Here is a 16,435-nt window from a genome sequence, read left to right as displayed (position 1 = left end):
TATGTACAAATTAAGGATTCTTCTCTTATGTTGGTGTAGCACTGTTTTGGGCATTAGTGTCACCTTCTTTAGAGGCTCTATGGTGTCACCCCCCTAAATGGTGTCACCCGGGGCGGCCCGCCCCACCCTTACGACACCCCTGGGGTCACCTGAGCTGTGATGTCAGCATGCTTCTGGCAAGACAGTGATTGAATAAATAATGATGAAAGTGTTTCATATAGATAGTAGGTTGGCAGACAGCAACCGTCCAGGGAAGTACTACCGTCCTGCCAAGTGAGTGTAAAACGAGAACTTGTAACTGTTTTACATGATGGTAGGAATGCTGGTGTCTTTAGCCTGTCTCATAAATATGCAAGACTACAGGTACGTCTTGCTACTTCTACTTACACTTAGGTCACACTACATATACATGTTCAAGCATATATATATACACACACCCTCTGGGTTTTCTTCTATTTTTCTTACTAGTTCTTGTTCTTGTTTATTTCCTGTTATCTTCATGGGGAAGTGGAACAGAAATCTTCCTCCGTAAGCCATGTGTGTTGTAAGAGGCGACTAAAATGCTGGGAGCAAGGGGCTAGTAACCCCTTTTCCTGTATAAATTACTAAATTTGAAAAGAGAAACTCGTTTTTCTTCTTGGGCCACCCTGCCTCAGTGGGATACAGCCGGTTTGTTGAAAAAAAGTGTTTCTTCTTTTCAGGGTCACCCTACCTCAGTGGGAGAGAGCCAGGCATTACATTGAAAAAAGAACTTTGGACATCCTAGTTGGATGTATTCTCTTAGGCCTGCATGGTGTAGTGATGAGAGTGTTACTTTGGTAATTTTAGGACTGTCATCACAGACTGAGTCCTGGTCTGTTCCTAAGTTGAAATTAAGACACATGTGCAACATCTGGGTATCTTTACTGTAGATGTTTCACCATCCAGTGGCTTTATCAATACAAATTCCAGGACATAATATGAAGACAGTAGAACTATATACAGAAGATGAGGTAATCAGTCCCTCAGCCTTGGAGTTGGTGTGAAGAGCACCATAGGCGTGGATGTTCTGGAGCAGAGGCAAGGAGCCTGGCGCTTTGTATTGATGAAGCCACTGGATGGCGAAACATCTACAATAAAGATACCCAGATGTTGCACATGTGTCTTAATTTCATCTTGTCAGTATTGTATACCATTCTTGTACAACTTGTCAGACACCGCAACATCGTGGAATCTTGATTCTGAGGACATGTACATAACCTTCTTCATGGCTACAACAACTACTACTACAACTAACCCATCTCTTTGGGTAGGACCTACTTCCACTGGGGAATCCCGCCTACCAGTGACTATACCCTCATCTGCTACACGTCCCCTTTCCGCCCGACGTTAGTATATAAGCGCCAGGCTCCTTGCCTCTCCTCAAGAACATCCACACCTACGGTGCTCTTCGCACCAACTCCAAGGCTGAGGGACTGATTACCTCATTTTCTGTATATAGTTCTACTGTCTTCATATTATGTCCTGGAATTTGTATTGATAAAGCCAATGGATGGTGAAACGTCAACGATAAAGATACCCAGATGTTGCACATGTGTCTTAATTTCATCTTGTCGGGTGGCTGGGAATAGCTACTGTGCTAAGTAAAGAAGAGATTGTTGGGTCATGATTGTAACATTGATGGACAGTACCGTAACTAACAGCCTTTGTTCTTTGTTTTCCAACTGACTGACCCAGTGGGGTTTGCTTAGTATTTCCAAAGTCTGTTATATGGAGGTTCATTATAAGGATAGTTTACCCTTTATTACTTAAGAGAAATAGAGATTATCATTATCATGAAGGAAATGTGAATAACCACTGGTGCTTCCCTTCATAATTTTTCTACAGTAAATTCTGTATGAACGTAGAAGCCACATACCTGAACAGCAATTACATTCTGTAATGTTTCAACAGCATTTTGACAAGGTGGTCTTGTCATTTCATGTTCAGAGAGAGGAGGGGGATCATCACTGGTGAGTGTTCTTACACAAGCCTCTGTTGCATCACAGATACTAGCCAAATTGTAGCCTCCTTCAAGAGCTAATACAACCTGATAAAAAAGAAATAGGTTATGTAATATCTTTGACAATACACAGGACAATCTTCTATTTATACTGGAAGTATAGATTTATCTACCAGCATTCACACACTTTATCATTAAAATAATATAGTACCATCATTTGACACATGATCTGAAGAAAAAAAGGGAAAGGGGGGGAAGGGGGTTGAACACCAATAGTTAGCCATTATGGATACAAGGCTGAAGTAAAAGGAAGTTATATCTAAATACACTATATAGTAGTACAGTACTTATAAGCATTCTTGATTATACATTACATATCCCCCCCCTTCCTCAAGAGAGGTTCTCTGATGCCAGTAAGGGTCTCTTATTTAATAAAAAAAATCAAAGCTGAATGCATCCCATTCTTCCTGGTGCTATATGTTTCCTACAGGTTTAGTGCTTCCCCATGAATGCAATAATACTGTATATGTGTACGTATATATGAGTGATATCTAAACTGTCATATCAAGGCACCTCTGTAAAAACAGTGACTGTGTGAATAATGGTGGAAGTGTTTCTTTTGGGGTCACCATGCTTCAGTGAGAGACAGATGACTAGTTAAAAACAAAAAGAAAAAAAAAACTAAATCACAAAAGAAACAGCAAAGTTAGCATATCCAAAGCTATAAAAACCCTGTAAATGAGGATGTTGCAGATCGGAGGGACACTTGAGCTGCAATAATACAGACTGAATATGTCGTCCTACCTCGATGGAAGATGACCAGTGTGTTATAAACAAATACAAGAACTTACCTTGCCCCTAGCAAGAGTCATCAACTGCTTGGTCATATTGCCAAAGCAGCTGGCAGACACCTTGTATCCACCCAGGGGAGAGGGATGACCATCAGCTGCATCAAAGCCTGCACTTACTAATACTATATCTGGATTAAAGTCCTGAAATACAAAAAATATATATATATATATATATATAATATACCAGAGAACCTTGTTTATGAGCTCATTCCTATATAATACAAGTACAATACATGCTTCAATTAACAATAAACCATCTTTTCTTTCAAAATAAGTTCATTACAATGTTCATTACATTACTTAGGAGCTACATATTTAAGTTATATTAATGCCTTATATGTCAAGATAAAGTTGCTGAACTGAACATGAAACCAATAGATACAGTAGTCCATAAAATAACATTCCAAATGATGGAACAAATATTATTTAGTTTCTTTTATTCAAACTCATGTCCTGTGTGTTTGTCTTCACAATCTTTCCACCAAGAATTTTTTCCTTAAAAATACAATTAATATTTATTTTATATCTGACTCCATACGATAGTGAGGATTATTCCATTCCACTCTAGTAATAACCCATCATAATGAAAGTGAAGAATTATTAATGTCTTTTTTAATTCCAATATCATGCTATGTCTAAACATTATTTTAAATATAAATTTCAAAGTTAAACATTTCTTACCTTAGCAATTGGCATAACAATAGTTCTAAATGCAGCCATGTATTCTGCATCACCCATTGGAGGAGTGAGGCCACCTGAGTAAGCAATATTTACGTTAAAGCCATACCCATCGCCCTCACCAACCTGTAAATATTAAAATTAATTGAATAAGAACTCATGGAATTTCACTATTTTTATGTAAATATGTATGTAAATGTATGTGTCTGTGTACTCACCTAGATGTGGTTGCAGGGGCCGATTCATAGCTCCTGGCCCCACCTCTTCACTGGCTGCTACTGGGTCACTCTCCCTGCACCATGAGCATTATCATACCTCCTCTTAAAGCTATGAATGGATCCTGCCTCCACTACATCGCTTCCCAAACTATTCCACTTCCTGACTTGACTACTCTGTGGCTGAAGAAATACAGTGGACCCCCGCATAACGATTACCTCCGAATGTGACCAATTATGTAAGTGTATTTATGTAAGTGCGTTTGTACGTGTATGTTTGGGGGTCTGAAATGGACTAATCTACTTCACAATATTTCTTATGGGAACAAATTCGGTCAGTACTGGCACCTGAACATACTTCTGGAGTGAAAAAATATCGTTAACCGGGGGTCCACTGTACTTCCTAACATCTCTGTAATTCATCTAGAATTTTTCAGGTGTAAATTATATGCAGACCAGGTCTGCAGCCTGTCCAGATCCCTTTGTAGTTCTGTCTGGTCCTCGTCTGATTGAATTCTTCTTATCAACTTCACATCATCTGCAAACAGGGACACCTCAGAGTCTATTCCTTCTATCATGTCGTTCACAAATACCAGAAACAGCACTGGTCCTAGGACTGACCCCTTTGGAGCCCCACTCGTCACAGGTGCCCACTCTGACACCTCGCCGTCTACCATGACTCGCTGCTGTCTTCCTGGCAAGTATTCCCTGATCCATTGTAGTGCCTTCCCTGTTATCCCTGCATGGTCCTCCAGTTTTTGCACTAATCTCTTGTGTGGAACTGTGTCAAACACCTTCTTACAGTCCAAGAAAATGCAATCTACCCACCCCTCTCTCTCTTGTCTTACTGCTGTCACCATGTCATAGAACTCCAGTAGGTTTGTGACACAGGATTTCCTGTCCCTGAAACCATGTTGGCTGTTGTTGATGAGCTCATTCCTGTCTAGGTGTGCCACCACTCTTGTCCATGACTCTGCATACTATACATGTCAGTGACATTGGTCTGTAGTTTAGTGCTTCATGTCTGTCTCCTTTTTTAAAAATTGGGACTACATTTGCTGTCTTCCATACCTCAGGTAATCTCCCTGTTTTGATAGATGTGTTGAATATTGTTGTTAGGGGTACACATAGCACCATGGAGAGATGTTATCTGGCCCTATCGCCTTTGAGGTATCTAGCTCACTCAGCAGCCTCTTCACTTCTTCCTCAGTTGTATGTATTGTGTCCAACACTTGGTGGTGTACCCCACCTCTCCGTCTTTCTGGAGTCCCTTCTGTCTCCTCTGTGAACACTTCTTTGAATCTCATATTGAGTTCTTCACATACTTGGCGGTCATTTCTTGTTATCTCTCCTCCTTCCTTCCTTAGCCTGATTACCTGGTCCCTGACTGTTGTTTTCCTCCTGATGTGGCTGTATAACAGCTTCGGGTCAGATTTGGCTTGCTGCTATGTCATTTTCATATTGTCGTTGGGCCTCCCTTCTTACCTGTGCATGTTCATTTCTGGCTCTACGACTGCTCTCCTTATTCTCCTGGGTCCTTTGCCTTCTATACTTCTTCCATTCCCTAGCACACTTGGTTTTTGCCTCCCTGCACCTTTGGGTGAACCATGGGCTCATCCTGGCATTTTCATTATTTCTGTTACCCTTGGGTACAAACCTCTCCTCAGCTTCCTTGCATATTGTTGTTACATATTCCATCATCTTGTTTACTGACTTCCCTGCCAGTTCTCTGTCCCACTGAACCCCATTCAGGAAGTTCCTCTTTCCCACATAGTCCCCTTTCTTGTAGTTTGGTTTCATTCGCCCTGGCCTTCCTGCTTCCCCCTCCACTTGTAGTTCTACTGTGTATTCGAAGCTTAAAACCACATGATCGCTGGCCCCAAGGGGTCTTTTGTATGTGATGTCCTCAATATCTGCACTACTCAAGGTGAATACTAAGTCAAGTCTCACTGGTTCATCCTCTCCTCTCTCTCTGGTAGTGTCCCTTACATGTTGGTACATGATGTTTTCCAGTACCACCTCCATCATCTTAGCCCTCCACATTTCTTGGTCCCCATGTGGCTCCAAGTTCTCCCAATCGATTTCCTTGTGGTTGATGTCACTCACAATCAGTAGCTTTGCTCTGCTCGCATGAGCCCTTCTGGTCACTGCAGCCAGTGTGTCAACCATCATTCTATTACTCTCATCTTACTCTTGTCTTGGCCTCCTACTGTTCTATGATGGGTTATACATCACTGCAATCACCACCTTTGGGTCTCCTGACTGAAACATTCCTACTATGTAATCTCTTGCTTCTCCACTTTCTCCTCTCTCCAGCTCATCAAAATTCCATTGGTTTTTGATCAGCAGTGCCACTCCATCACCCCCCCCCCTGTTCCCTCTGTCTTTCCTCAAGATCTGATACCCCGTTGGGAAGATGGCATCTGTTATCATACCTGTGAGCTTGGTTTCTGTGAGAGCTACAATGTCCGGTGATGCTTCTTTGACTCTTGCATGCCACTCCCACTTATTTGTTATTCCATCAGTGTTTTGTGTACCATACTTCCAGTTTCATCTCCAACACTGTGTTTTGGGGGGTCTGTGAGGGTGGGGGACCTGGTAGTGTACTGTGGGATTCTATATTTGAGCGTTGGATGGGAGCTGTGATTGTGGATTGTAGTTTGTGTTGGGACAGCATGATTGGTTGTGGGGTTCTGGGGATGGATGTGTGTGTGCTTGCTCTTGTTGCTCTGCCCTGCTCTGGTTGTCCTCTGCTGATCCTGTCCTTGTCTCTCTTCCTAGCTCCTTCCACTTTTGCGTCCTCTCCCTCAGCTGCTGTTGTTCACCTTGTGTTCTGTCTCTGTCTAGGAACACCCTCTTGTATTCTGCCAAGTACTTCAACCATGGTTTCTCTTGGAGGATCCTGTTCTGCACTGTTTCTGTCTCGAAAATCAGCTTGACTGGTCATTTTCTCCCCTTCAAGTACCTCCCTACTCACTGAAAATCTACAATCTCGGACATGTCCTCTTCACTCATTTCTGTGATGATGTTCTCAATCCCATCTTTCAGTGCGTGTCCTTCCACTACTCAAGACACCAAGGGTTACACCAATACATAAAGGTGGTGACCCTACAGACGTAAACAACTATAGGCCAATATCAAACTTACCATTGCTATCCAAAATCTTCTAGAAGCTCGTGCACAGGAGGCTATATTCATTTATAATGTCACAAAACATACTCAACCCCTGCCAATTTGGATTCAGGAAAAACAAAAGCACTAATGATGCAATTATAAAAATGCTAGACCTGCTTTACACAGCATTGGAAAATAAGGAATATCAGCTAGGAATTTTTATTGACCTAAGAAAAGCGTTTGACACAGTAGACCACGGCATCCTACTCCACAAACTTGACCACTATGTATAAGAGGCCATGCGCTTGCATATTTTAAATCCTACCTTTCTAATAGGTATCAGTATGTCACCATTAAAGACACAGCCTCATCAATATGGCCACTTGATACTGGAGTTCTGCAGGGAAGTGTCCTTGGACCCCTGCTCTTCCTCATTTACATCAATGATCTTCCAAACATATCCCAACACCTGAAACCCATTCTCTTTGCTGACGACATAACTTATGTCATCTCCCACCCTAATCTTGCCACCCTCAACACCATTGTTAATGAGGAGCTGCTCAAAATATCGACTTGGATGACAGGCAATAAACTTACACTTAACACTGGCAAAACCTACTATATTATGTTTGGTAGCAGAGCAGGTGTTGCGCAACTTAACATTAAGATCGACAGCACTCTAATTGCCAGACATAATGAGGGCAAATTCCTTGGCCTATACCTCGACAACAACCTAAACTTCAGCACCCATATCCAACACAACAAAAAAAGTATCCAAAACGGTAGGGATCCTCTCCAAGATACAATACTACGTGCTGCAAATTGCCCTTCTCACACTGTACCATTCACTTATAAATCCATACCTCACCTATGCTATCTGTGCTTGGAGTTCAAATGCAGCAACACACCTAAAGCCAATAATAACCCAACAAAAAGCCGCAGTAAGAATAATCACTAAATCCCACCCCTGGCAACACACCCCCCCACTCTTCACAGATCTAAACTTACTCCCTGTTCAGAACATCCACACTTACTACTGTGCAATCTATATCAACAGGACCTTAAATTCCAATATTAACCTTGACCTAAAACGCTTTCTTGACAGTTGTGACAAGATCCACAGGCATAACACCAGACACAAACATCTCTATGACATTCCCCATGTTCGACTAAAAATTTACAAAAATTCAATGTATGTCAAAGGCCCTAAAATCTGGAACACCCTACCTGAAAACTCTAGAACTGCAGACACATTCATCACCTTCAAAACTACCGTTATAAAACATCTTATTGTTACGAGTATGGCCATACCCGTTATATTTTATACAAGGATGTGCTCCTTTATTTTATAATATATATGCTAATGCTAATATTATATTATATTATGTTTTGTTAGCAGTTCTTAATATTGTCATGTAGTGGGAAACCACTAGTGTAAGTGCCGGTTAGCACTTCAGGTACTTAAGTCTCCCTCAGTCACGTGACCAACGTGACGTCGGCCTACCACTCAGTGGTACCGGCAGTAGGTTCTCAGCCCTTGCTCTGAGTAGGTTCACTACTCTTACTGAGTAGGTTCACTGCCCTCGCTCAGAGCAGGTTCACTACTCTTACTGAGTAGGTTTACAGCACCTGCTCAGAGAAGGTTCACTACCCTTGCTCTGAGTAGTTTTACAGCACTTGCTGAGAGTATGTCCTTCACACTCTGACTAGCATTCCCACTTCTAGTCCAGGCTTGCATAGCCAAGGGAGCATATCTCGCTCGGTTAATCATTGACCTCTCATAAGAGACATGTCAAGTTCTCTATTGTGGTCGTTTTTCTTTCATGACTGACTTCCTTTCTTAAGCTTGTCACTTTCGAGTTATTTATGCTCGGGTGAATTAATCTTTCATGTGACTGAATAAGCCTTGTCGGCTTTTATGTTAATGTGTGGTCTAAGCTATTCTTAGTCATGTTGGATGGAAATGAGACTAAGTCCGTCACTTACGAGTTCTTGTATACTCTGAATTGATAGTTCAGATAAGTCTTTATAAGCATTGTAAGTTACTTCGTGGCTAGGTCTTAATAACCCTTATAGGTGCATATTATTGGTGATTTTAGTACAAAGCTCAACCTCAAGAGGTTCATTTATTCATATCAATGTACTAGTACGTACCAAGAGAAATGTAAGAGTTAAACTCCTTATTTTATGTTAATCATAACATATCATACATTAAGCTAAAACTCTACTAGTAAAGATTTTAAGTTTTAGTTATTTGTTTCGTAATCCTGAATTCTTAAGTTATTGTTGCAAAACCGTAAACAGGCCATATGTTCAACAAGAATGCTACCTTAACACTCTACCATACCATTGGAGAAGGTTAAGAAGACGAGTTTTGTAACACTTATCTCCCTGATACACCCTGTCAACTAACTACATGAAAACCACCTGGTGGTCCACACTTACACTCACTCACTCACCCATTTGACTATAAACACAGAAATACGAATCTTAATCTTAAAATAATGAATCCTAACTAGTCATAAGTTTTCCTGTGATACTCCAATATAGAAACTATGTATTGTGCCAAAACAAAAGCATTCACATTGCTAAACTCACAAACTAGTATTTAGTCACTTAGCCATAATACCAACTTACTCCATAATTTGTAATAATCTAGAGTTAAGAATTAATCTAAGTCTGCCTGAAATGCCTAGCCATGCTAGGTGTCCTAGTGGCCCCCTCTGTAATTAGTATTTTATAACATGTAAACCACACAATATCCAAAATCTGTAAACCCCGCATTGTAATCCTTATAGAGAATAAACTTGATTGATTGATTGATTTCCAAGGGGATGTTGACAACTAAGTGAAAGCCTTCACTAGACACATCCTTAATCTACAACAAGAACACATCCCTCACCGGCAATATGTGACGAAGCCTACAGATCAGCCGTGGTTTGGCTTTTGTTGTAGAGAGGCTGCTACTGCAAAGTACAAGGTATAAGAGACATCCTACCACCTATAACAGGAACTTGCACAGGCAAGCCTGTAGACATATGGGTGACGTTCAAAAGTGGGCCATTGCTAAATGGGAGGTGGACACAAAAAGAAAGCTAGCATCAGGTAGAGAAGGCTCCAAAACCTGGTGGTCTCTGGTCAAGGACAGACAAGGTTATCTGCCTGATGAACTCATTCCACCTCTAAATCGACAGGATGGGACCACCTTTACTAGTAGCCAAGAGAAAGAGGACCTCTCTGCTGAACACTTTGCTACCAAAATGCAAGTTCCTGATCCAGCAAGGGACCCTCCTTGGCTATCTGCAAGAATTGTCAAAACTGTCATTGGTGACAATAAGGCAGAAAGAGGTGCATTTCCTTCTTAAATCGCTTGACCAAGAAAAAGGCTGTGGGCCCAAGATTGCTGAGAAGATGTGCAGACCAGCTAGCAGCAACTCTAACTTGCATCTTTAAGCACTGCCTAGTACATGGCCTTCTCTGCCTAGTAAATGGCCTTCTCTGTGGAAAGAGGCAAATGTAGTCCCTGTTCACAAAAAGAAGAGCAGAGCAGAAATCAGCAACTACAGACCAGTGTCACTGCTGTCAATCACTGGCAAGATCCTTCAGACAATAATCTCAAGATAAATGACAGAGTTTTTTGACTACCACTCACTACTTTGTGACCGTCAACATGGCTTCAGGAAAAGTTACTCTGCTGCTGATCTGTTGTTAAACCTCTCCACTAAGTGGTACCAGTCACTGGATGAATCCAAGGTCAGCTGTGTGGTAGCACTGGACATTGCTGATGCTTTCAATCGGGTGTGGCACCAAGGTCTCTTAGCAAAACTGAAAGCTCTGGGAATTGCACTCTCTACACTATGTCTCCTCAATGACTACCTTTATGGTAGATCTCTAGGGGAAGTTCTCAATGGAACGGAATCAACAAGACATCTTACTGGGGCACGTGTTCCACAAGGAAGTGTGCTGGGACAATTGTTATGGAATGTCTGCTTCAATGGCCTTCTTCATCTCATCCCAGAATCCCATGCATATGCAGAAGACTGTACACTGACATTCACCTATCCAAGAGAAGAAATGCCAGCTGCTCTAAGCTACATCAATCACCAGCTAAGAGCTTTATCAGCTTGGGGAAATAATGGCAAATAACATTTACACCTGAAAAAACACAAATGATGATGGTCTCTAGGCACCATGATGGTAATGCCGGTGCAGCAGTAAGGATGAATGGGAGAGTGTTGGCACCTGGGGTGAAATTTGACTCCAAACTGACCATGAAGAACCACGTTGTAAATCTTGCAAACAAGGCAGCCAGGAAGCTTACAGCACTTCGCCGTACCTCGCATCTGCTTGACAGTAGGGCTTGCAAGATTCTGTACGAGGCACAAGTACGCTCACACCTTGAGTATGCTCCACTTTTTTGGTTTGCCTGCCCCTCCTCTCATCTGCAACTGCTTGACAGAGTAGAGAACAGAGCAAGACATCTCATCTCTCACCTGGACCAATCCTGGATAGATCTGTCATTTCAGCAGAGCCTTCAACACAGGAGGGCTGTGGGTGGCCTTACTGTTATGTACAAGGTCAATATTGTCAAAGTACCAAACTTGGCTCCACTTTGAGGACAGCATGAAGCAAGCTTCTGTTCCACAAGACGGGCAGAAAGCAGCAACTTCACTCTGGTTGTACCCTTCTCCAGAACATCACTTCATCTGAGATCATTTATCCCCAGGATGACTAGAGTCTGGAACACATTCATACAGCATTATGATGTCAACGAGATAAAGTCAGTTGATCAGATGAAAATGCTGACCCACATATGGCTCCAATGTCATCCTGTTCCCTACTTGTATATCTCATGACAATAAAAATGCTTTCAAATAAGCCAATGTAGGTAACAGCTCATAGCTTGTCAATAAAGTTAGGAATCCTTAACCTGTAAATAGCTTGTCAATAAAGCTAGGGATCCTTAACCTAACCTTGTCAAACCCTGTGTAAAAGAGAGAGAGAGAACTTAATGGAGTGGAAAGTAGGAGTGTACGAGAGAGGGATGGAGGATGTGTCAGGTCAGGTTTCAGGAAGGTGTGAAATCCTGTGCGTATGTGAGTGTGTGTGTGTGTGTGCACACACATTAATGCTTGTGTGCCTAGAAATAATCCTCCTCACTTCTATGTATCAATAATACTAATAAAATGCTAATAATAATACTAGTTCTTCCAATAATTATAATACTAATGCTGCTAATACAAGTGCCAGACCACTTGTTCCTCTCTCTCTCTCTCTCTATCTCTCTGTGCGTGTGTGTACTCACCTAATTGTACTCACCTAATTGTGGTTGCAGGGGTCGAGACTCAGCTCCTGGCCCCGCCTCTTCACTGATCGCTACTGGGTCCTCTCTATCTCTCTGCTTCCTGAGCTTTGTCATACCTCTTCTTAAAACTATGTATGGTTCCTGCCTCCACTACTTCACTTGCTAGGCTATTCAACTTGCTGACAACTCTATGACTGAAGAAATACTTCCTAACGTCCCTGTGACTCGTCTGAGTCTTCAGCTTCCAGTTGTGACCCCTTGTCCCTGTGTCCCCTCTCTGGAACATCCTATCTCTGTCCACCTTGTCTATTCCCCGCAGTATCTTGTATGTCGTTATCATGTCTCCCCTGACCCTTCTGTCCTCCAGTGTCGTCAGTCCGATTTCCCTTAACCTTTCCTCGTACGACATTCCCTTGAGCTCTGGGACTAGCCTTGTTGCAAACCTTTGTACTTTCTCTAACTTCTTGACGTGCTTGACCAGGTGTGGGTTCCAGACTGGTGCTGCATACTCCAGTATGGGCCTAACATACACAGTGTACAGTGTCTTGAACGATTCCTTATTAAGGTATCGGAACGCTATTCTCAGGTTTGCCAGGCGCCCGTATGCTGCAGCAGTTATTTGGTTGATGTGTGCCTCCGGTGATGTGCTCGGTGTTATGGTCACCCCAAGGTTTTTCTCCCTGAGTGAGGTCTGTAGTCTTTGTCCACCTAGCCTATACTCTGTCTGCGGTCTTCTTTGCCCCTCCCCAATCTTCATGACTTTGCATTTGGCTGGATTGAATTCGAGAAGCCAGTTACTGGACCACATGTCCAGCCTGTCCAGGTCTCTTAGCAGTCCTGCCTCATCCTCGCCCGATTTAATTCTTCTCATCAACTTCACGTCATCTGCGAACAGGGACACTTCAGAGTCTATTCCTTCCATTATGTCGTTCACATATATCAAAAATAGCACTGGTCCTAGAACTGACCCCTGTGGGACCCCGCTCGTAACAGGCGCCCACTGTGATACCTCTTCACGTACCATGACTCGTTGCTGCCTCCCTGTCAGGTATTCCCTTATCCATTGCAGTGCCCTCCCTTTTACATGCGCCTGATCCTCCAGCTTCTGCAGTAATCTCTTGTGGGGAACTGTGTCAAAGGCCTTCCTGCAGTCTGGGAAAACGCAATCTACCCACCCCTCTCTCTCGTGTCTTACTTCTGTTACCTTGTCATAAAACTCCAGGAGGTTTGTGATACAAGATTTGCCTTCCATGAACCCATGTTGGTTTTCATTTATAATCTTGTTCCTTTCCAGGTGTTCGACCACTCTCCTCCTGATAATCTTCTCCATGACAATACATGTCAGAGACACAGGTCTGTAGTTTAGTGCCTCATTTCTGTTTCCTTTCTTAAATATGGGGACTACATTAGCTGTCTTCCATTTCTCAGGTAGTTGCCCAGTTTCAAGGGATGTGTTGAAGATTGTAGTTAGAGGCACGCACAGCATCTCTGCTCCTTCTCTAAGGACCCATGGGGAGATGTTGTCCGGTCCCATCGCCTTTGAGGTGTCAAGGTCACTTAAGAGCTTCTTCACCTCCTCCCCAGTTGTTCGTATGTCATCCAACACTTGTTGGTATATTCCCTCTTGATGTTCACTTCTGTGCTGTCTTCCCCCAGCCCTTCCTGTCTCTACTGTAAAAACTTCCTTAAATCTCCTGTTCAGCTCCTCACATACCTCCTGATCATTTCTTGTGAGTTCTCCACCTTCTGTCCTTAATCTGATCACCTGGTCTTTGACTGTTGTCTTCCTCCTGATGTGGCTATACAACAGTTTCGGGTTAGTCTTGATTCTCGATGCTATGTCATTTTCATACTGTCGCTGGGCCTCCCTCCTTACCTGTGCATACTCATTCCTGGCTCTGCGACTGATCTCCCTATTTTCGTGTGTTCTCTGCCTTCTGTACTTTTTCCATTCTCTATTGCAATTTGTTTTTGCCTCCTTACACCGTCGGGTAAACCAGGGGCTCATTCTGGTCTTCCCGTTGTTACTGTTGCCCTTGGGAATAAACCTTTCCACTGCCTCCTTGCATTTTGTTGTTACATATTCCATCATTTCATTTACTGGCTTTCCTGCCAGTTCTCTGTCCCACTGGACCTCCAGCAGGAAGTTCTTCAACCCTATGTAGTCCCCTCTTTTATAGTCAGGCTTTTCCCATTCAACTCCTGTTATTCTCTCCACTTGCAGCTCTACTATGTATTCAAAGCACAGAACCACGTGGTCGCTAGCTCCTAGGGGACTCTCATACTTCATGTCCTCAATGTCTGAGCTGCCCAGGGTGAACACAAGGTCCAATCTTGCTGGTTCATCCTCCCCTCTCACTCTGGTAGTGTCCTTAACATGTTGGTGCATGAGGTTTTCCAGCACCACGTCCAACATCCTGGCTCTCCATGTTTCGGGACCCCCATGTGGCTCCAGGTTTTCCCAGTCAATCTCCCTGTGGTTGAAATCCCCCATAACCAGCAACTTTGCTCTGCTGGAGTGAGCTCTTCTTGCCACCTCTCTTCATATTCCTCTCTTGGCCTCCTGCAGTTCTGTGGTGGATTATACATCACTGCAATGACCACTTTGTGTTCCCCAGCCTGAAGTGTACCTGCTATGTAGTCTCTTTCTCCCGTCTCATCTATGCCTTCCATTTTCTCGAATTTCCATCTGTTTTTTACGAGCAGAGCAACCCCACCTCCCCCCCTGCCCCTTCTATCTTTCCTCATGATCTGGTATCCTGGTGGGAAGATTGCATCTGTTATTGTCTCCGTGAGTTTTGTTTCTGTAACTGCTATGATGTCTGGGGACTTTTCATTGATTCTTTCTTGCCATTCCTCATGTTTATTCGTTAATCCATCTGCATTTGTGTACCAAACCTTCAACTTCTGTTCTAATACTGTAACTGTGGTGCGGGGGGTGGAAACAGAGGGATCGGTGTGTGATGGTTGGTTTGGATTGTTCAGTTGCCTTGGGGATGTCGTGGCTGGAGTCCTTCTGCAGGTGTTTCTGGGGGGTGTGCTTGTCCTTCCATTTGATCCTGGGTTGTTCTGCTCTCCTTTTTCATTTCCTCCCATTTCTCCTTTCGTTTTTGAACTCTCTCTTTCATCGTCTTCCTTTCGCCCTGTGTTCTGTCTCGATCGAGGTACACACTGCGTGCGTGCGTGTGTGTGTGCACGTGCGTGCGTGCGTGTGTGCGTGCGTGTGTGCATGTGTGTGTGTGTGTGTGTGTGTTTATGAGTTTATGTGAATCCTTATTACCCACGTATGTACTACATATGTACCCAATCATTTGGTTTCCACAGTACACTGTCTTGTGTGCCTAAAATTACGTTCAGTTCTGTAGTCACTAGGCCTCACCTACTGTGTGTGTGTATGCATGTGTGTGCCTATGTGGGAATCTGCGTGTCCACACTATCTACCCTTCATCAACTGCCTTACTCTCCTACACCTCAGTAAATGCTAGTAAATGCTGTGTATTCTAATTCTGAGAGCACCAGGAGTATCTGCATGTACATACGTGTGCGTGTGTGTGTGTGTGTGTGTGTGTACTCACCTATTTGTGGTTGCAGGGGTCGAGTCATAGATCCTGGCCCCACTTCTTCACTGATTGCTACTAGGTCCTCTCTCTCCCTCCTCCATGAGCTTTATCAAACCTCGTCTTAAAACTATGTATGGTTCACGCCTCCACTACATCACTTTCTAGGCTATTCCACTGCCTGACAACTCTATGACTGAAGAAATACTTCCTAACATCCCTCTGATTTATCTGAGTCTTCAACTTTCAATTGTGACCTGTTTCTGTGTCCCATCTCTGGAACATCCTGTCTTTGTCCACCTTGTCTATTCTGCGCAGTATTTTATATGTCATTATCATGTCTCCCCTGACCCTCCTGTCCTCCAGTGTTGTCAGGCCGATTTTCCTTAACCTTTCTTCGTAGGACAATCCCCTTAGCTCTGGGACTAGTCTTGTTGCAAACTTTTGCACTTTCTCTAATTTCTTGACGTGCTTGACCAGGTGTGGATTCCAAACTGGTGCTGCATACTCCAGTATGGGCCTGATGTAAATGGTGTACAGAGTCTTGAATGATTCCTTACTGAGGTATCGGAACGCTATCCTTAGGTTTGCCAGATGCCCATACTCTGCAGCAGTTATCTGATTGATGTGCACCTCAGGAGACATGCTTGGTGTTATACTCACTCCAAGGTCCTTTTCCTTGAGTAAGGTTTGCAGTCTTTGGCCACCTAGACTATACTGTGTCTGCGGTCTTC

The 16,435-nt window shown here is 43.2% G+C and overlaps 1 protein-coding gene across 7 annotated transcripts in view; it reads right to left on the bottom strand.

The window, feature by feature from the left end:
- Positions 1 to 1,834: 1,834 nt before the first annotated feature.
- HDAC4 (histone deacetylase 4) overlaps positions 1,835 to 16,435 on the bottom strand; it is a 779,940-nt gene continuing 765,339 nt past the window's right edge. For all 7 annotated transcript variants that reach the window (XM_070084058.1, XM_070084060.1, XM_070084063.1 and 4 more), the window contains 3 exons: positions 3,514 to 3,636; positions 2,833 to 2,973; positions 1,835 to 2,068 (listed from right to left, as the gene is read on the bottom strand). In XM_070084058.1, the coding sequence (XP_069940159.1) occupies positions 1,850 to 2,068; positions 2,833 to 2,973; positions 3,514 to 3,636 (483 nt within the window). In that variant the 3' untranslated portion in view covers positions 1,835 to 1,849. The remainder of the gene's footprint in view (positions 2,069 to 2,832; positions 2,974 to 3,513; positions 3,637 to 16,435) is intronic.

This window comes from Cherax quadricarinatus, chromosome 11 (assembly GCF_038502225.1).
Source record: "Cherax quadricarinatus isolate ZL_2023a chromosome 11, ASM3850222v1, whole genome shotgun sequence".
Lineage (NCBI taxonomy): Eukaryota > Metazoa > Arthropoda > Malacostraca > Decapoda > Parastacidae > Cherax > Cherax quadricarinatus.
Note: the sequence above shows the minus strand (reverse complement) of the source record. Positions and strands in the feature narration are given on the sequence as shown.